The sequence below is a fragment of the Varroa jacobsoni genome, unplaced genomic scaffold (assembly GCF_002532875.2).
Source record: "Varroa jacobsoni isolate VJ856 unplaced genomic scaffold, vjacob_1.0 scaffold_101, whole genome shotgun sequence".
NCBI lineage: Eukaryota > Metazoa > Arthropoda > Arachnida > Mesostigmata > Varroidae > Varroa > Varroa jacobsoni.
In genome coordinates this window covers 406,076-426,936 of record NW_019213003.1, presented here as the reverse complement: position 1 = coordinate 426,936, position 20,861 = coordinate 406,076, and the positions used below count along the sequence as shown (strand labels likewise).

Here is a 20,861-nt window from a genome sequence, read left to right as displayed (position 1 = left end):
GGTATGGATTGCTTTTTTTGTTACGGATCGTTTTTTTTTTTTTTCTGTTTATTATCGCGTTAAGCACTGGCTAATATTCGACGGAACTACCCGAACAATATCGTATAACAAATACCGACATCTATCATTCTTGCAAAATAAAAATGAAAGCAGCATTAGAAAAATTATTAACTTTTTAACTTACAAAACAGTCCTATAGGGATAAAGCAGTCCAACTCTCTGTTTTTTTCAGATGTAGTTCGGTAGTTTTAAATAATGCTTTCAAAAAGTACGTCAACCCCTATTTGACCCTTTTCGAATTTTCATCCTAATTTTTTTATAGGTTCGCGGCATTTTTTCATACTGATTATTTGTAAGACTGCGTATAGTTGTCGGAAACATGTGGATAATAGGTCCTGTCATCGGTTACAGATTGGAAAAAAGATTAAAAAGTAAACTATGATCAACCGGCAATCATATTAAGGTTGCTTTTATATAAAGTGAGAGGTAAAGGCCCTCGTATATATACCTTTTATGGGAGCTAATTTGTCACTAGACGCACACGTATACAAGGATACATCCGATTTAACAGATTTTCTCTTCTATATTTCAGGAGCTGAACAGGCAATTCCAAGGAAATGCAGGGACATTATCAGGTTTAGGCACAGTCGATTCTGTAGCACCGACAGGCGCTGGCTCCTCACAAGGATCTACGCAGTCGGTACGATCTCTCTCTACTCATGGCCCCCGATCTATGGATACCATCCGCAAACTCCGTAAGGACCTCAAATACCTTTTCAGAAGTAGGACCCTCGCCCCTAATGCATCGTGAGTACCAGTTTTTCACATGTGATTTTCAATCGAATTGATGCGGCTACTAACCTAGCTATACAGTAATTTGCGCTGCTTTATGGTTACCATGGCATAGAGTTACCATGTCGTTTCAAAAATCCATTGCAGAAAATAGAAATAAGTCCTGCAAACCTATTCTGGCTAGGCCTTCTAGTGGAGGCAGGTCCTTTATGCTGTACCGAAAAGATGGCCATGAGGGCTTGTTCACACAGTAGGAATAGCCGAAGGTGTTACAGATATTCGAGTATTAGATATATGTTTTGGTATGGCAAATAATGGCAGCTTGAAATAAACCTAGCTTTCTGTTGGACAATAGGCCTGAGCCTGTCGGTGAACTTCATTGACAAGCAAGCATAATTTTAAAGTCATCCGTCATATTCTTACTGCGCCAATCCGTTCTTCCATATAATTTTGAATAGCATTATATAGCTTGTCATAATTAAGCATTTATATCATATGTAAAATTAGATTAGCGCGAGTGTATACTAGTATATATAGTGTATATAATATTATAATAAATAATATAATATATACTATAGTGTATACTATTCTTACAAAGAGTAGAATATAATGCCTCCAGGGAACAAGTCAGATTTTTCATTTATAAGTGCGGCTTTTGGCTTGAGAAAATGCATTATCGGGAGTATGTTATCCCACTAAATTTAAGGCAGGAGTGTATACACCTATTTGCAAATTACAAGACCAAAAAAGAAGCCGATGAACTTTGTGACGCAGACTAGAGGAACACCACGTCGTCAAGTCGGACGGAAACTTCCCCAAAGGCGCTTAACCCCGACGCCAATCCCGAGGTCGTGCTTACAGATTTATAGGCTGGTACAAGCAGTGCTCCGTCCGTTCTTACACAATATAAGCGTTACGCATTTTTCAAAATTTGCTACCGTGAGGTAAAACGATGTTTTAGACGAAGTGCGTTACTTGTCCACTCAGTGAGGTTATCTCGCTTTCGATATTCTAAAGCAAGCGATTGGTTTTCTGCTGCTGCTGTCACTATTAAACAATCAGAAAGACAATACTTTCGCCTGTTGTACCCTGCTTGTATGGCTGCTACTGATCGGTACCGGATCGTACACACGGGCTATGTTGCCATTGTGAATGGCCTGCCTCGTCTGTAGGAGTCTCGAACATGCAATAATATTGAATTATCAAATCCAAAAGCAAGGTACTATCGATAGATCTATTCGAAACTATTCCTTCGTTCTGCTAATACATATTTGCTACTGTTACATTGATAAGTACTATTGTTTACTCGTACTTTTGGGCGCCTTACCGCTACGCAATCCTCGAAGGCAAATAACAAACTACACAGCGAGATCACGGTGGACACGGGTGGTGTTTCTTGTGTCTACTCAATACGGGGCTTTGTAAAAGCGCTATAGAAGACCTCGCTACAACAAACAATCCAACCCTTACAAACAACATTATCCTTCGGGGGATAAATTTGGCATGTGAAAGAAACGAAGATTTCTCAACAACGATATGATCGCTTCTCTTGTATTCAAGCTTGTTTGTTTACTGCAAGTTTCCGTTGTCGCCCCCTATCGTGCTTTGCCAAGAATAACAACTGACACTGAAGCACATTATCCTGATCAAATATGTCCTTTTTAAACCCGATCCTGTTTATACAATCATTTCGTAATGGCTGAATTCTGCTTAAGTGTTACATTAAGAGTATTGGTGATAGCCAAAACGTACTGATGTAAATAGCATGTAACTCTATCCTACATTAGCCTTGTTATTTTGGCAAAATTCCAATAACAGCTGTCCCTCGACTGTTCCTCTACGGCCCCTATTCTCTTAGCGAAGCACAACGTACAAAAGAAATTGGAAAAAACAATGAAGAACTTCTATTTGGTATCACTTATAGGTAAGAGCGGTAATCTATCAGTGTCACAATATGTTATTCAGTAATTTCCTGTTGTACGATATATGCGTGGGAATGCCACCAATTCATTTCAAACTAAGGTATTATTATGATTAAATAAACTATACGCCACGAAGATCGATGACTTTTGTCATCTTTCTATGAATACCATAGTCCTATCAATGTAGAGTTATTGTGCTTTCTGGATGAAAAATTGTGACATTGGCCTTTTAAACGGGCGCCACTAACTCATAATGCACGATTTCTATCCAAACCTACCAGATGCACAGCATCATCACCTTTGTATCACTTAGCATCATGGTTTGGGCTTTGCCGCATATTGGAGAACACATCTTCTTTTGTTTTTTTAATTTCAGTGTCATTCCCATACGTGACCAATCTTTAATCACCCGTAATCAACCCTATTTTTCTAGCCAATTTTACAGTAAATTATTTTTTTTATTATAAATTATTTTTCAATATCGACCTTTTTTTATAGCCAGCTTTCTTCAAATGGTTTAACATTGTTTGGTGGTAGCGTCATTAGAAAAAGCACGTTAGATTAGAATTTCCAGAATGACGTATTTTGACCAGCTCCTGGGTATATGTAGGCCTACGTAACATTCGTACCTTTATCGTGATACAATCGTATGATATAGTAAATAATTTTCTTAGATTCAAAGTGCTCTATCTCTAGTATAAATAAATACAATAAGAGTATTCTAACAGCGTTACCATAGCTACTACGGCCCAATCGCTCTGCTTCCAAGTAATAAGGTTAAGGTCGATTTGAGATAGTGGTTTCTTTAAAGCCACTTACTTCAGAACACAATGCGTTTTTGACAAGTTTTTATATATGTATATATATATATTATAATGATAAGAAATTTGACTTTAGATTTATGGGCATCGCTAGCTAAGCTGTGGGTCTATCATATCGACTATCAACAAGAATTATAATAAACCGGTCCAATTTGAGAGGAAAACACCCTGCAATGTTTCGGAAATGTGTGTTTGCTATATATATATATATATATATATATAAGGCCTTATACAAACTATTGGCCTTAGTTGTAACATCGGTGCACTAGTCAGCGATTGGACTCGAGAAGGTTATCCTGGCAGTGGTATACGTCGTGCTTTTTAATGGGTCTTTTGGTGCGTGACACGCGGCAAAAACGTTACCATTGTACTAACGATGCCGTCCCCTCGAAATACATTTAACGCAGTACGACTAACATCTTTTAGAGACCTGAGTGTCTATTTCCGTTTCGGTTTAGAAGTTAGAACATTTTGTTTCTGTACATATAGCTAATTCTATATGGCCTGTCTAGTGGCGAAGCGGTGCTATTTCGGATACCTCTCTGAAGATACTTTTCGAATGGGATTTCTCAATCCCGTCCGTAGTGTGTTTTCAGTAAGATTCGAGTATTTTTAGTACGGCTGAGCTATTTATTTCTCCGATAATTTCCATACAGGCTTCAGTATAAATCAGAGCATGGATTAAACCACGTTGTGCTCATATCCGGCTCATTGGCGATTGCTCTTCCGTATCACCAAACGGAGTCTTTTATTATACATCATACGTTTACGAATCTAGTGGGTCGATGAAAAGTCAGCCTATTTTGGAAATGCTTACACAATTGTATATAAGGAGCACACAACAGCGACGCAGTTGACTTTGCTAGAAAACGAACGAACAGCAGCGTACAAAAAGGCCGTAGTCAGTCTTTTCGGCCCACTAGGACCGTTTGGTGCAAAACGGCCCTATAAACCGTTTGTAAACTGGTTCAGCCGTATTATAGGCTGCCCACCCCTATGTACAGTAGTATATATATATATATATGCTTAGCAGTGTGTTCATTCTATCCCTTTAATCGAAGCGGCATAACGAAGTTTTGAACAAAGACTTCGTGCGCCAGTTCATGCGGCCTTTGGTTCGTGCTAAACGACAGTAACAATCTCATGGACCCTACAAATGGACGCAGCCAATCAAGGAAGGCTAGGTCGCTACCAAGGACGATTACCGGCAGAGTAGATAGACCGGAGACTCGCGTGTCATCACTACAGTAACAGCAACTACATCCAAAGGCTGCGGGCCTACAGTGTATTAACTTTGCTCTTCATTTGTGTCTTTCATTTTTTTTTTGCCCAGATCGATCCACCGAACCCTTTCCAACGTTAGTAGGAGTTTTGCCCCAACATTTTATCGTTGAAGTGCAGCAGGACTGCCACTGTTCCCCAGCACTCAAAGCAGCAGTCGCGACGTAGCTCACAATCTTCTTTGCTAAGTAGCAATCAGAGCAACAACAAAATACAGCAGGCTTAAGGCCGCTCGTAATGGGCTTGGCCAGTGCGGCGGACGGCCTATCGGCGACCGCCTTTGTTATTTTAAGAGTGCGAACATCATGCAATTGCATTTATTTTTTCATTGAGGACATACTTATATGATATATTTTAGCCCTACACTCTTAGGACTAGTATCGCACAATGACAGGACAGCTGAATTCAGCGTAACCGAAACGCAGTAGATGCGAAAAGTTTAGCTAAAGGTTGCAGGTTTTAGTTGCTATTGTTGCTTGACCCTTTGTTGTTTTTGCAGAGATCAAAGAGGACAATATCATATAGAAAAAGCTATTTGAAAATTTTTCGCTGTTTGTCACTCGAAAGAAACGTTTAGTCTATCGCTGATATCGGTGTTTTTTTTACAAAGGATTAACTAAATTTAGCAATTATTATTGTAGTGCATGTACTCTTATTTTGTATCAGGTCTCACGCTGATCAATTGCCCCTAAAATTTACCATTTACCCATTTCTTATTTTAATTTATATATATCGCTTTGTGTTATTTAGTTTTCATTATATAAAACTAACCAAATGTTTCGATGATTGAGTATTAAATAAGTGAGCAATCAGAAGTTCCGATTTGTCGCTTTTGAGCGGTTTTAATTGTTAAGTTTTTAACATTTTTGGCCATGACGATGAACCTTATCCGCCCTAAGTTTTCGTATTTGTACCCTGCTTTGTATATTTCTATTCTCAAGCAAATTGATTAAAGGCCTGTGTCGCGTACATGGGTGCTGCGGGACGCTAGGAGCACGTGTTTCCCATTTTCTGCCAGTTGTCCTCTGTCCAATAATTGGGAACAGAAGGTACCAGGAGGCACAAAGATGTGATTATGCATAGTTCAATACGAGTCTGCCCCCGGACTCCGATCGCGTGCATGCTCCTGCTTGTCAGTGAATTAGGGTACTTTTCTACTGCATCCTCTCGGATGTTTATATATTCGAATACGTCGAGCGAGCAGAAGAATACAGCTGGTAACCTCAAGGAGCAGCAAATTTATGGCTAATACGGATCGGCTGTCTTCGATTTTCAAAACGCGGATAAGCTGATAACATAACTTATAAATCCTGTACAAAAAAAGGGCAACTAGAGTTGATGCCCAAAAATAACAGTGTACTCACCATATTTTGGACTTACTAAGATCTTTGCTATGTGCGAACTTTGTGAAGCCTTAAAAGCTGTTAGAATTGATTCAAAGGAGTTCAGGTAGGGCAACTTAAACGTTCGTATAAGTTAGGACTAATACAGAACCCATTTTAATAACATGTTATTTTAAAGTGTACTAATGTAGTTTTTCTGTATACGTTGTAACACTTGCTAGATAAGTTGATCTTCCTACTTCCGATTAGTCATGTACGCTTATATTAAAATCTCGCGGAAATCCATAAGGAGCTGCGTTGTCGTCGAACGATTGAAATTGAAGAGAAAGTATAGCATAAGAGTACGACACACGGCCTCTCATTAGATACTTGGAGAAGGGTTGGCTTAACATAGGGGAAACGTGTTATTCTAAAAAAAAAAAAAAAAAAAAAACTATAGCAAATAATTATACTGATCAGATATGTTGTTTGGAAGTTAATGAAGACTAGATAGTAAAAGTTAGTGTATTTCCAGCCTTATGAATAGCTATTCAAACAGAAAGTTACTTAATTATCCGTTTAATAAGGTTTAGTTACAAGTATTCTTAATAACGAAGTAAACAATTAATGTTTAGCATGAGCATCTTTGATCTACGCTACATCGTCATCGAACTACTTACCGGTCTAAATTCAACATACACATAATTATTCTCTCTATACGTAAAAAAGAGTTGTCATATTATATCTTTAACTTCTTTTTATTATAACTGTGCTTGATAGAGTTAAATGTCCGTTATGATTGTAGAAATCCCAAAGGCAGGTTAAAAAAGTTAGCACACGTGAAGTTACCCCATTGGGAATTATAGGAAATAAAAACATAGAAAAGTGAATATTCTCTGCACCATTTTCACCTGTAAATATTTTCTGCATACTTTTGACAGTCTGGTGATACTCTGCGGCATATCGCAACGTAAATACTGTAACAGCTAGCTAAAAAAGTAAATGTACGTAGGGATTAAGCTTCATGTTCAAAAGGACGTAAATCGATTTTAAGAGCTTCCACTAAAGTAGAAGTTGCAAAAACGTGAGACTTAGCCTAATAAAAAAGTTCTGATTCATTAGAAATTCCAAAAGAAAAATCGCGAATTAGCTCTGTGATTCATTCTTAAAATAAAAAAAAAATTATCGAAAATTAGTTTATTCTTTCTTAGATCCGTTAAGTGTTAGTAGTAGTCCTGTCTGTTTCGAGTTTTTCGTGCGGTAGTCATTCCATCAGACTGCTGGGTTTCAGCATCAATCGAAATGTGTTCGTGCCCGAGTTTGAACCCAACTCACGACGTGTATTTAATATTGGTAGGCAAATACGTTACTCACTAAGCGATCGCGGGGACATTAGTTGTATGAGGTGGCTCTATTCAAATTCACAAAACCACCTCCTCAAGGCCTCCAGCAACTCTGTATCGTTGACTATGGTAACACATGTAAATATGAACGATGATAAATATTTCATTCTGGTGCACATGTCATGTACTATAGGTCCTGTTGCACCGCAGAAAATGCTTCCATTCGTCCGGGTTTTGGAAACACCTACCAGCACAGTAGTGGACCCCACTCACAACAGCAACCCCAGCAACTTCAATATCACTCACATGGAAGTAGCGCGGTAGCCAGTTCCGGTCCAACCGGAATGAACAAGTCGATCACCCGTCTACTCAGGTAACACTCCTTAGCCAAAGTTCCGCAACCTTGAGATGAGTTGTCGCGGTCTTCTACTTCAGCCTACCAAGCCCTGTTCATCTCACAAAAGGCATTAATCTTAGTCGAAACGCTATACCTGGCCTTGACGACTAAAATTACTGAACAATATATGCGCAATAAATGAGCTATAATATCCTGTACGTCGTTCTGCATGCGTGCGGAAAGTAGTTTGCTTTCGCCATCTTTGTTATTTTGATCAATAATCTACGTCATATAGGTAATTACAAGTTGAGATATAAAACATCAGGAGAGATGACCATGGCCGCTGATAAACTAGACGCCGGATACCGCAGCATACATTGTGCAAGTGTTCGGAAACAAAACAACTTCCATAACTAGATAACTTTAAGATATTATGGTCAGAAAATCATCACTGCTAGATATGTGCATGCATAATGCGTATAGTCATTAGTCGCTCGCCAATAAAGTCTAGTAATGACAATGCCCAGTAATTTTATTTTTTCGTTATTTTCACGAGAAAAGTAACTTCTGTCGCTAAAAGATCTGTTTCGTCCCCGTCACCATATAGCAGACTTGCAAGTGAATTTCTTTATTTTAGCGTATCAATCAGGATAGCACCGGCTTGGTTGCATTTAAGTACAATAGTATAGAATGTGTAGTACTTGGGTTGTCCGAGATCGCCCTGGACAGCGACCGCTGCTTCGGATCAGTATTGCAAATTTTTATACGTTTTTTAGGCGTTTCGTCTTCTTGCCTGCGGCACTTGTTTCCTTAGCGCTTTTATTTTTGCTCCCCGCATGTAAGTATAACCACTAGTGAACACTCCGCTTTTATCCTCCTTTTAAGGCTCATTCGGTCGCAGCAGGTCCTTTTGGCATCGTCAAGAGACCTTGAGAGATTCTTGATCATTACCATAGAAATGGGGTTAAAAAGCCCTCAATAGCCGCACTACAAAATGAAAGCTAATATATTCAATTTCCCACCAACAGTAACAATGTGGTCCTTGATATTACTTACATATTAAAATGGTAATCTTCATTTTTGAATAAATACGTACATCTCGTCCGGATCAGGCCCCGAAAGATAATCGTGACAAGAGTATAAACTTTAACGCCCCCATTTTGCCCATCTATCTAAGCCACTAAATGTTATTTATGTGACAATCCATCGTCTCGTTATAGAGCTGATAATACACTGCGTGCCTGTAAACGCCGCTGAATGAGAAAAAGTGGTGACGATTCAAGTCTTTGATCGTTTTCGCTGTTGCCCGCTGTCACTTACTATCGTCGTCATAAGGTGAACGAAGCACGCAACCTGCTCGTCATGAAGGGTCGCAGCAGCAACGGTAGCTATGGTCGATTGGTCGGCCCTGCCTTGACTTTTCCTGTTTGTTCGTTTCTCTGATCAGTATCAGAGAAACGGCGCAACGTCAGTATAGGCTACGACCGGCGAACGGCACGTTGAACCGAAGGGCACACTTTGAAAATCCTTTGTCGCCGCTTCTACGCTGTCGTGGTCGTCGCTTCGAATATGACAGATGTGGCGGCTATCATAAACTGCTGCAAACGCCGGTATCCGCTCAAACAATGCGAAGAACAATACGAACAAAATGGTATACCAACGTTTGAAAGGCACAGAGACTTCTGATGGTTTTGAAGCGCTACCTGCTACGCAGATTGCATGTAGGCACTTGCCTGTACACAAATACAACACTGTGCCACCATTATATGTACTGGAAACCGTACTGGAAATGCTATATTGTCTCCCCAAAGAGATTTCACCTTCCGCCACTCCTCTCATACCCTTACAGGAAAATATTTCAAGGCTTTATTGGCAAATTTGCGGTTAACCAAGCAGTAGCATGTTAACGTTATATTTCAAAGAACACATGCATACGGGTCTTCGCTTTTTTGTTGGGTGTGCACTTCATAACGGTGTCAGCAGAAAGAATAGTAATGCTTTAGCGCCGCGTACAGGGTGTCTTTTACAAAAAAAGACATTGTTTTTACAAGGATTTTTGTTTGAAGTGAGTCCTCCAACAGGCCGCAATCAACGCACCGCGACTGTTCCCTTCTTACGACATATAAGGAATCTACTTTTGGTGGATCTCTTGAAGACACATTTCAAAGGTGGTTATTCAATTGGCGTTTGTTTTCGCAGAGTGAAAAGATTCTCGGTAAAACCAAGAAGGTCTAGTGCATGTTTTGCAGTTAGAGGCTATCGATCGCAGACATTCAGCTTCGCACCCGTGCATACATATACATACGGATCCGTCATACACACTGAAATACATATAGAGACGTACACGTAAAGCTCATTTGCATAAATGATAACAACTACTAGTTTTGAGCTATAGAATGATAAGATGTTTCTCATGTGCGTTCTAAATCCAATTGCGTCATTTGATTATGGAGTCATCTATTCACCAGTGCGCTATGACGACAACCGCCATCATTCATAAACGTCACTCGGTCAATGATCTATCTGACACTGTTCCTTTGTCAAACTGGAAAAATAACCGCTTATTCCCGGCTCCGTGTGCGATCATGCAGACGCTTCCATGTGGAAAATTTTCGCCAGACTTCAACCGGTGGAATCAACTCAATCAATCCACCGACCGCACCTTGTAAAGGTAAAGTGATTAACATTTCAATAGCTGTCATAATTGTTGTTATTATAATTTTTTGAGATTCACGTAGCCGTGGAACACCTGCATCTCTTACCTTACGGTCATACAGTACGATGTTAAAATCCACCGCGTCACACATCGATATAGACGGCATACGTTACAACATAAACGAGAAAATGCCCTCGCCAGAGTGACGACTGGCTGGACGCGATCTGAATCTTCAAGTTAGAGAAGGGGCCAAATGAAAACAGCTCTCATCAGAGCCATAGAGCTCTAATTCAGTGGAAAGGCTATTGCTATAGAAATCGTAGTCAAATCTATGCTCGTAACAGACACGAACTCTGTCGAGGATTACTACTTTATCTGTCAGGATTATCCGTACACACCAATAATGCTCTTTGCTCATGTGCCGGAGGACAGGTTTGGAGGGAACACGTACACCGGAGGCGACGGTTTTTTTTACACATACAAAGATTTTTACAAAGGACAAAAGGTTACTAAAAAAAATTAATTTTCACGACGTATTTCTTAGTTCGTGGCTGTAATTACTTTACACTTTGAATTTTAGGTAAGTTCAACGGATATACAGTGGAAGTGAAGCCATATTTGTACGCAATAGAAAGGCCTGTGTTATTTAGAGTACATGAAAAAAGGGTATCATGGAGATGAAGAAGAAGTACACGGATGTAAACGATTTAAGCTTTGATAGGACCCCATCCGACCATAACCTAATCCAGTACATACTATGAAGGATGCGGCAGCTTCAAACGAAAGTATCCAGGTCATTAAAAACAATTTGACTTGACATACCTATTTCAGTTTATCTTCTTTCCATATTTTGGCCATTGCCCCTTATAAACCAAAATGTTTCGTTTTTACGCGTTTCTCCTTTGTATGCCACTATAACTGTCGTTTGTATGGACCTAATAATTTTACCTTTAATTCTGACGGAGAGTTAACCAATAGAAAACCGAGTGACCACGAAACGTCAAACTGTATCAACTTCGAGTTCTAAGACCGGTCCGTACCTTTGATTATTTTGGTAGTATTCGCTATAAAACTGATTCCTTACCTTACCTTGGTGGTAGATTTTATCTATCCGAATGTCTCAAAATGGCCATTCAGTCTAAGTCAGTCACACAAAGACAGAGACGAAGACTATAGCAAAATCATCAGATCAAAATAGACAGAACGCTAATTGGTGAACCGATACAGACTTTGGTATTTACCTCAGAGACTGGTGAATCTCAATAGGTGGCCGTTTCCGGGCCTGATAACTCGTCACAGTGCTTACTGGTTTAGATATTAGGAAAAATTAAGCCATGATTATTGCACAGTTTCCTGACTATAATTGATTTAACTTTAGATGCATATCATAATTATATGCATACAACTATCGTTGATTGAGAAATAGCGGTCGGTGCGCTCTCAGTCCCTGAAAGACATCAAAAAACCACCAAATAATAGTAATATACATTAACAATGACGCATTCTCAAACTGGCAATTGTTACTTGATGCAACTACGGCAATACAAATGCAGGCCAAACGACCGAAGAATTCCGGTATGGTGATGAGGGAGTAGCAGAAGGTGGTCCTTTATCACCGCCTATCGCGTCAGGTAGGGGGGTCCCACAGCCATCGCAACAGCCACTCGGAGCAGGATTGAGCCTTCTCGAACGGATCAAACTCCTGAAAGAGGTACCCACATTAGTTCCGCCTGTCATTTTATATAAATAAAACATACACGAAAATTATATTTAAAAAACAAAAGACTAATACATACTCAAGAAAACGAATTGAAAATATCTGTAAAGTTTCAGCAAAAAAAAAAAACAGAAAAACGCCGACATTTCGCGAAACCAATTATTTTTATATGAAAAAAGAAAGCGGTTTTTTGGTGTCTTTATAGATTTTGACCGTTGTAATGTTGTACTTCGGTATAGGGTAATGCTCGTCGCGGAAATCTTCACTTACGTATTAAATCCTCTATCGTTTCACTGCAGGTGGAACGTCAACGCAAGTCAAGCACTGCGTCGTCCTTGTCGCTGACGCAGTCAATGGGAAGCGGGGCAGTCGGGAACATTGCCCCAATAAGCTCCGTTCCTTCAGCTTCTACTGCTGGTTCCGCCTTAGCCTCCTCCGTTTCAGTATCAGCCACTGCTCCTCTCACCTCAATCTCAATCGCCACCGCTATGACGACAAGCAGTAGCGCCACAGCAGCAGTAGCAGCAGTTCCCGTAGGGCATAACCATCAGCAACAGCAACAACAGCAGATGACAACTACGCGGATCCCCGTGCACTCGCTACGGCACTGTCACCCTGCAACGGGCAGATCGCCCCGATCCGAGCTTTTGCTGTTACCACAGCAACCAACGACAGGATCTCGAGCGACACTTTCCGTCGGCACCGGGCAACTCGAAGCGCGTCGTTACTCTGCGACGCCGCCTTCTAGCCTGCCATTGCTACATTCGCACGTCCCCAAGTTCCAGTCACATACACACGGACATCATCTGCATGGCCAACAGCAGTTGTATGCGCTAGCAGACGTTCCTCTCACGCCCGATCAGTCTTCAGTTCACTCGCGGCCGCAGCGCATCGTTGAAAATCTCCGGCGCGCTACCATGGTACGTGAACGCAAAAACTGCTGGAACTTCGTTGCTAGCCGTTAAAAAAATTCCAACTATAGTAATATGTTTTTTTTTTTGAAAAATAGAGAATAATAAAAATGTTTTGAAACGGAATTTAAAAATATACATTTGATAAAAAAAATATATATATTTTGTATAGAGGGTACTTGTTGGGTTTTACAACGGTTCGGTTAGTAATAATTTTAAGAATCGAATAAAATAGATCAAGGTAGCTTGTTCGAGTGGCTTGCTTATAGTCCAGACAATTGAATTATCCTAATATTAGGGAGAATGGAGCCAACACAACCTAGAGTAATACATAATTTTAAACAAAGGGATTGATCAACACAGCTCTTCTATTAATAGATGAAACACATTTAACTATAAACTGATAAATTTTTCTTTATTTAGAGTGAAAATTGCGTGATTGCGAAAAAGAGGATCGTTGTTTAGAGAATCTGTGTTTGTCGCAACTTTCCTTTTAACTACACAGCATGTAATAAATGATATTTATTTCGACACTTTTTAAGCTGGTTGATCATTTCGAAATTATGCTCAACCGGTTTACATTCTGTTCGTGCCTAGAACGGTTTCGTGATGTTCTGGTTATTTGGTTTGCGTTTCAAAAAAGATCCAAGCTACCAAATGACTCGAAAATAACGGACTGCTAACTGCTACCGATGCTATTACAGCCCGCCCACCTGTACATATCATTGCTACTTCCTAACTCGGGATCCACTTTGGCTAGTGCTCTCACGATCGTTCTTTTATCTTTTCTAATTAGAAACAGCACGCACTGTTTTTAAGGCAGTTCGATTGAGGCTTAGCGGATCGTGCTAAGGCACAGAGAGTGACAGCAACAAAAACTTTACTTCCAAACTATGGCTGACTCAACTGCCAGGGTCCCAACTTGTGTTAAGCGTTCTTTCTGCCCCTAAAAAATTCTTCCGTTCGCGGCTAAACGGCTTCGGATTAAATAGAAGAGTAGTCGAAGAAGATGGAGAAGTGGCGGGCAGCTTAGAAGCATCACCAAGACCATACCCCTCCTTGCTTCTTTACCATCAGCTGACTTAGGCATACCATTGACAATCCTTTGCTTCAGCAGCGATTCAGTCAAATTCAGCTTCTTTGGCCTAAATACTTGAAGATCACCTATTAGTTATTAAATAAATCTAGGTACTGTTCAGGTTTTTTGTCTATTGTTGTCTGCATATGCAGTTGTACATTGATACCGTAAGCAGAGAATGTGCGTCATGGTAGGATCCCTGAGCTTCTGCGTGTTGTCTGTACCTGTAAATATCTAAAAATCAGGTGAAAATCTGTGATGATGATATTTTTAGATGGAACTGGACGTTGTGCACAGAATTTTTTTGGGGTGTAATTAACTCCCTCTGGACATCAGTCCCTCCCCTACTGTCTGATAGTCAGAAACCATCTGTTTGAGTGAAAATTGGCTTACTTGAATTGTTTTAGGTTTTTCGTAAGTTCGTTTGGTCTAATGTTTCCGCTTCCTACATTTTCTTCCGCGGCGGTCCGTCTCCGGCGTTGAGCAGGTGTCGGCAACATTCGAGGCGTCATCGCCACCTCCGTTAAACGATGCTGCTTCTGGCACCGAGGTTCCTCTACTTCGAAGGGTTCTTATGCTCAAACGGCGTGCTTCAGACGAGAATTCGCGAGCGGCATCCCGCCCCGAGAGCCTGCAGCTGACCGAAGTTCCTCCGGCACAGCTAAACGTTTGCAGTGTAGGATCAGGCTCACGGGGGAGAATGTCGCTTGCGAAAGTCTCGCCTCGGACTGAGACTACCGTGAACGAATGGCTCGCGTCGTCAAGTGCGAAGTCGTCATCAGCAGATGTAAGCAAAAGATCGTAAAAAGCCGTGTCGGTATCCTACTGACAGCACTTCTATTCTATCGATAACTGTTTCAACAATTTACTATAATAACATATCCATTTCGCAATATTCAGCTCGTTCATCTGCTTCAGTCTATCCCAACTATTAAGAGTAGAATACAGAAATAGCATTGCCCCTAAGGGGTAACAGTGCGCAGTCAAGTTATAGATGATCTCTTAAGAGAAAAATTTACGAGAAAAATGCTTCGCTATTGTTTAGGGGATGGGGCTAACTATGCCCTCCTATATTTGGATGCAATTGTCATACCAGTGAGACTGCTTTGATGTCTTAGAAGATTACCGATTTCTTTGGGGCAAAACAACGAATATGGTAGGTGAAGCTTTCGTTGAGGCGCTTGTGACATATATTCTGAAAAATTTTTTACTGTCGTTACGTGTAAGCCTCTATTAACATACCGAGGGTAAAACCGACAACGGAGGTGGCATCTGCCGGACCCGGCGCTGTATTTTGGGAAATCCGAGATTTCCGGAGTCAGGTTCTCCACCTAACTAGCCCAATGGCAATTTTATAATAGGCTATAGCTGTAGCAATTCATACTGTATCGGTAAGCTTCAGTGTATATGTGTTCGCAGTGTTCTCATCGTCTATCGAAATTTAGCCCACATGCACCCCATTGCTCTCTGGTAGACCAATCTTGTAGAGCTCCTTCTTCCTTTTTTGTTTCATCTATCTACACATTTCCTTGACTATGGCACGGTATTGTAGGCAGCTGTACCCCGTCTTTCTCGACATCTTCATGACATTCATTTTACTAGTTCACATTCCTTAGTTTTGTGAACACGTCATTACGTACTCTTATACAGTTTTTACCAGTAGTGCTTACGAGGCGAACTGGTCATGTTGCTAGTATAGCTCTGGTGACATGTTATATCTGCTGTCTTGTTTTCGTCGGTTCCGGCTTCTACGTCGCGGGTATCCACTTACAGATTTCGCAGACTGAGGTGACCGACGTCAACTCATCACAGACATGCGGGCAGCCCCCGACGCAGCAGCTAGGTTCGAACAGAGAAATGACGCAGGATCTTGCAGATTTGTCGCGGCCCCAATCGGGGGCCGGCGATGCGTCATCGGCCATCAGAGCGCCTCATCACAACAGTCGCAACAGCGGAAACGGGATCAACCGACGAAGGAGCAACGGGGACGACGGTGGCAGCAGCAGTAGTCTTCAACCACTAACAGCTGAGACGGACGAAGTAAGTGGCTCGCACTCAACATTCCGTACGCTACTTGTGCAACAACGACATCAGTTCTCCACAGCGACATCTACAACGATCAGTTCCACTTCCACTAGGCGTACGTCATCCCGATCGATAACTATGATGACAATGGCTATAGAGGGTAGTGACGGCGGTGGCCATAGTACAGTGCCCGTAGCTGCAGTAATGCAAATGCCAGTACTTGAAGTAGGTGCAGCCACACGTGTTATTGGGCAACAAAGTGATCATGGATGCGTGGTCATCCCTAACCCCGTTGTGAGTACTGCTAATACCCCTTCTACCACTAGTGCCGTGGCTAACACAACCAGTCCATCTTTCAATGGCAATCTACCCAGCCCAAGCCTGATCGCCAGCCCGCACAAGCGTGCATTATGGCGGCGGGCGACTCGCGAGGGCTATGCGATGCGTCGCGCAGTACTTAAACGAATGTGCGCCATTGAACAGGCGCCTTCACCTAACGAGGACCAGTCACCAACGTTGAGGCAGCTGCAGCAGACGACCCAGCTTCTATCGGGAGCCGGAGGAGGTCAGCCTCTTCCACAAGACGTACGGCAACAGGCGACACCGAACAATCAAGGAATTACAACGCGCGTGACCTCATCAGAAGATACTTACGTCAAAGGAGATCTACCTCGGGAGAAGGCCGTTACTCAACCGACATTAAAGGCTGTGCCGTTTGAGACGGGACAGATCATTATAGCTGACCCGGACAACGTTGAGGTGATGGTCGCCTCCGCCATGAAGCAGATCAAGTTAGCGGTCACCGAGTATCTGGTAAGTACTATAAGCCCAAGTTGTGAAACCATGGCCCGATACCGATAATAACTTTAGATAGGGATACCGATACTAAGGTCAGACAGGGAATAGCAAAAATTCAGCTGTGGAAAAAGTTCAGAATGGTAAAATCTAGCCCCCGTGATGATGTAGCGGTACCGTGTTTGGCTGCTGAATTTAGATAGATCCGAGTTGGTTCGTATTCGGAATCGAACGTGGGTGCACTTAGGTTTTGTGCCGGCGATCGGCCGTCTACTAGTATGTGAAATGCCTATACATATCCTTCCAGATTTGTTTAATAATCATTCAAAGGATACCGTCTTTTGTAAGGGACAATTTTCATGTATTCAGCTTTTCAGTGTATTGTGTACTTTATATTAAATGCCCACCGGGTCGTGATCGCTTTCACGGTCAACGAATTGATCTTTGGTGTTTGCTGTCCCTAAAAATTATCGTGTACTTAAGAGTAATCAGAATGTTCCTGGGCCTATAGGTTGCCTGACGTGCGCAATCGGACCCGATGCAAAGGGCATAATGGACAGCCTCGGAAGCCATCGAATTTGGTCCAAATACCATTTTCGCCCAATATTATTGTTTCTCCAAGAAAGTACTGTAAAAAACGACCTATCCCTGTTGAAGGCGCTTCCGCTAAGCAAAGGCTCTTCGAGTTCCGTTAGGCTTCTGGAATTCAGCTGACATGGGCCAGAAAGTCCGAGAGGCTTAGGCCAACCAGTAGCAGAATTATTCATTCTAACGTGCGTTGTATGAGAATACATGAGCGCTGTATAAGTTAAGCTTAGTAGCTCATGTATATTAAGCATGCTAGCCAGCAAGCAAGCACCGACTCTCGCAAGCTTATTACCACAAAAATTGAAGATATAATTATAACTTTGTTTCGAAGTAATGTCTCAAAAATGAGTTCGCTGCGTATGACAATGATGAGTTGCTATTAACAAATGCATAAATGGCTCACTTATATCAGCAAATTTTACGCTGGCCAATGAACCATTGGTGTAGTCGAACGTGTGCCATTTTTTAAAAAAAACATTTGAGGAACTAAATATTAATTATATTGATATTTTAGAGGGACACACATATGGAGTTAACCTCAAGAGTCGAGGCGCTGGAAAACGAACTCGAACGGAAGGATAGTATCATCAGCGAGCTTCAAGACGAGCTTGTGTACAAAGTAAGAAAAGCTACAGGAAAACATCGATAGAGTAATATTTTTTCAATGGATCTTTAGAATGTTGTACTTCATCTATCTTCTTTCTCTAATTAACACGATCTATGCTACGCAATATATTATACAAATTTCAGTATCGTCTTGCCTTGAGGTTGGATTTTAGCTACTCGCTAAACAATAACAACCAATGTGCTACTGAGAAATTACGTTCTTGCAGCTGGTACCTCTTCCATGTTGAACAGGACATCTTATACCACGCACGTCTTGCACAGAAGTGTTGCTTTGACGACATGGCAAGATTAATCTAATAAAAATATATCCGATAAATATTACACATTTTCTGATTATGTTACGTACCATGTGATACATGGGATATTCTTTCTAGGCAATAGAAATTGTGCGAGTAGAGGATAGAAAAATGTATATATATATATATATATATATAGGTAAAATTGGCTTACCTTCTAATGAAAAACTTTCAGCAATATTATCATTATATCCATGAGTAAGTCTTCGATGATCTTCGACGATGAATTGTCTCCTTCGGAGAGTATTGACCGAAGTAACTGTCCAAGTTTCCAGAGGGATATACCGCTAACTAAAGCATTTTATATAGTTGTCATATTGTTGTATCATATCATGTAGTTGTCATATGTTAACAATAGGTTTTGTTTAGAATTAATCAAAGCCACCGCCTAGCGCAAATATTCAATCTATTTTTATCTATCTAATTAACTATATAACTATATATTAAGAATATCCAACGGTAATTGAAAAGAAATAGTACGCTAAATAATCCAATCTATAATATAGTACAAAGGGAGATAATTATGAGAGCGATTTCAATATATGCAAACGCTATATAACAAATTTAATGTTAGTGATATGCATTATTATCATTCGACTTAAGCGTTGCAATTGTTTCACCCCACGCCCGCGCCCCCCCAGCATACGCCTACCCCGGCCTGCGTGGCCAAACTCAAATTGATTCCGAGTAAATGAAATAAAGGATTCGTTCGTGACGCTTCACTAGATTCTCTGTTAAAATGTTCGTGTCACTGCATTCGTTTTGCATTTACACTTTCACCAATGAATAATAGGAAAGGGAGCTTCGTCAGCAGCAGTTTAATACAAGCTTTATAGGCGACTTGTGCTCATTAAGCGACTCATCATTCGACTCCGAGGCGGAAGATGGTGCACTTTTACTTGCTGCGACGGTAAGTTGATTGTTTTACAAGTTGTTGTAGGGGACATTCGTTTGACCATCACTAACCGAAATGTCGTCGAGTCCTAGGTAAACGCGCTGTATATAGCTAGCTGAGATTTAGCTCATGCGCGAACTAGGTTGTCTCGTTGTCAAGCCTTAACCTAACGTAGATAGATAAATTAGGAGAAATAAATTAACGTTGAGAGTTAACCGGAATCAGCTTGCTCCCTCTTTAATAGCTGCAGGTTTACGACGCACCCCAGTGCCGAGCAGGTTGTTCTTTACTCCGTTTTGTCAGCGATGAAAGTAATCTTATTTTGGGTTCAATATTCAAAACATTAGCTCAGATCTACCTTCACTGTACTTGTCGTAGAGTTAGTAAATTTGAATTAGCCGCTACGCAAGTTACATCCATTATTGATTTTGGCAGACAAGCAATCCATTCCAAAACACTATTAACAACTCTGATCATCGCTTGATTAACCATTTAAGTACATGCAGACTCTGTAGTCCATAGGTCTGATGAACGGTTGAAGAGTTAACTTACAGCTGGTTATGCCTCATTGTTACACATAGTTTCGCATGAATTGTCAATAAACGACGTCCAGCGGCGCGCCCCTTCAGCATCAGGGGGGCCGGCCACTGAACCTCTCAATTTCTCACTGTACTAGTCACCTCTACTATCGCTACCATTTCAAGCTACAAATGATCAAGTAAATCACAAATCGGCTTCGTCCGCCTTGAGCGACGCTTGACGCGACCACACCATTTGCCTGCATTCAAATTTGTTAAGTCTAGCCTTTGTATCCTATGTACATATACCGCCATATCTGTTCCCCTTTGGAGAATCGCTGCCATCCTCTTCTCCCGCCATTTCCTGCTAGCTGGCCTCTGCTTAACTGGTTCATTCCACCAGCCCAAATCGGAGTCACCTGCCACCGACGCACCTGAGATTGGCCCGAATGGCCTCATCAGCAGCAACCATCACTGCTGCGAGCAACATCAGCAGTGCAGCGAACACTACTACGGTACCACCACTGCTGGATTAGGGCACGTTGACACCATCACCTCTGTTTCGGCGGAGCACCTCGCGCAACAGCTCTCGGAAACCTACACGTGCCTGCAAATCCCAAGCACCGCCTCTGAAGGCTTCGATCTTTCGTCGCGGAACTCGTGGCCGAAGCTAGGCGGCCAGGGGTCTTCGCCTGCGTTCGACGAAGATACAGCCGGCATGGATGGTGCTTGTTGTGGTGAGCTGAGCGCGTCATGGCACGATCACCTAGATGCGACCCAGGACCCGCTTGCTCTAGGGGCCGGCACCAGCATGGACCCAGGGCAGCCTTCCCACGTCGGCATGGTATGTTCACGATAACCACTGCAATTTACCAGAAATGCTAATTCAGCAAGCAGAGTATCGATTTCTTGCTGTTTTTTTTCCCTAAATCTTCTT

The 20,861-nt window shown here is 41.5% G+C and overlaps 1 protein-coding gene across 1 annotated transcript in view; it reads left to right on the top strand.

Moving 5' to 3' along the window:
- The window catches only part of Cngl (Cyclic nucleotide-gated ion channel-like), a gene marked incomplete at its 5' end in the record, with an annotated part of 28,273 nt that extends 9,753 nt beyond the window's left edge, over positions 1–18,520 (top strand). The window contains 9 exon segments of the mRNA XM_022841400.2: positions 593–807; positions 7,675–7,854; positions 10,410–10,489; positions 12,028–12,185; positions 12,491–13,111; positions 14,668–14,967; positions 15,954–17,018; positions 18,103–18,207; positions 18,422–18,520. Of these exon segments, the coding sequence (XP_022697135.2) occupies positions 593–807; positions 7,675–7,854; positions 10,410–10,489; positions 12,028–12,185; positions 12,491–13,111; positions 14,668–14,967; positions 15,954–17,018; positions 18,103–18,207; positions 18,422–18,442 (2,745 nt within the window). The 3' untranslated portion in view covers positions 18,443–18,520.
- Between the last annotated feature and the right edge of the window lie 2,341 nt (positions 18,521–20,861).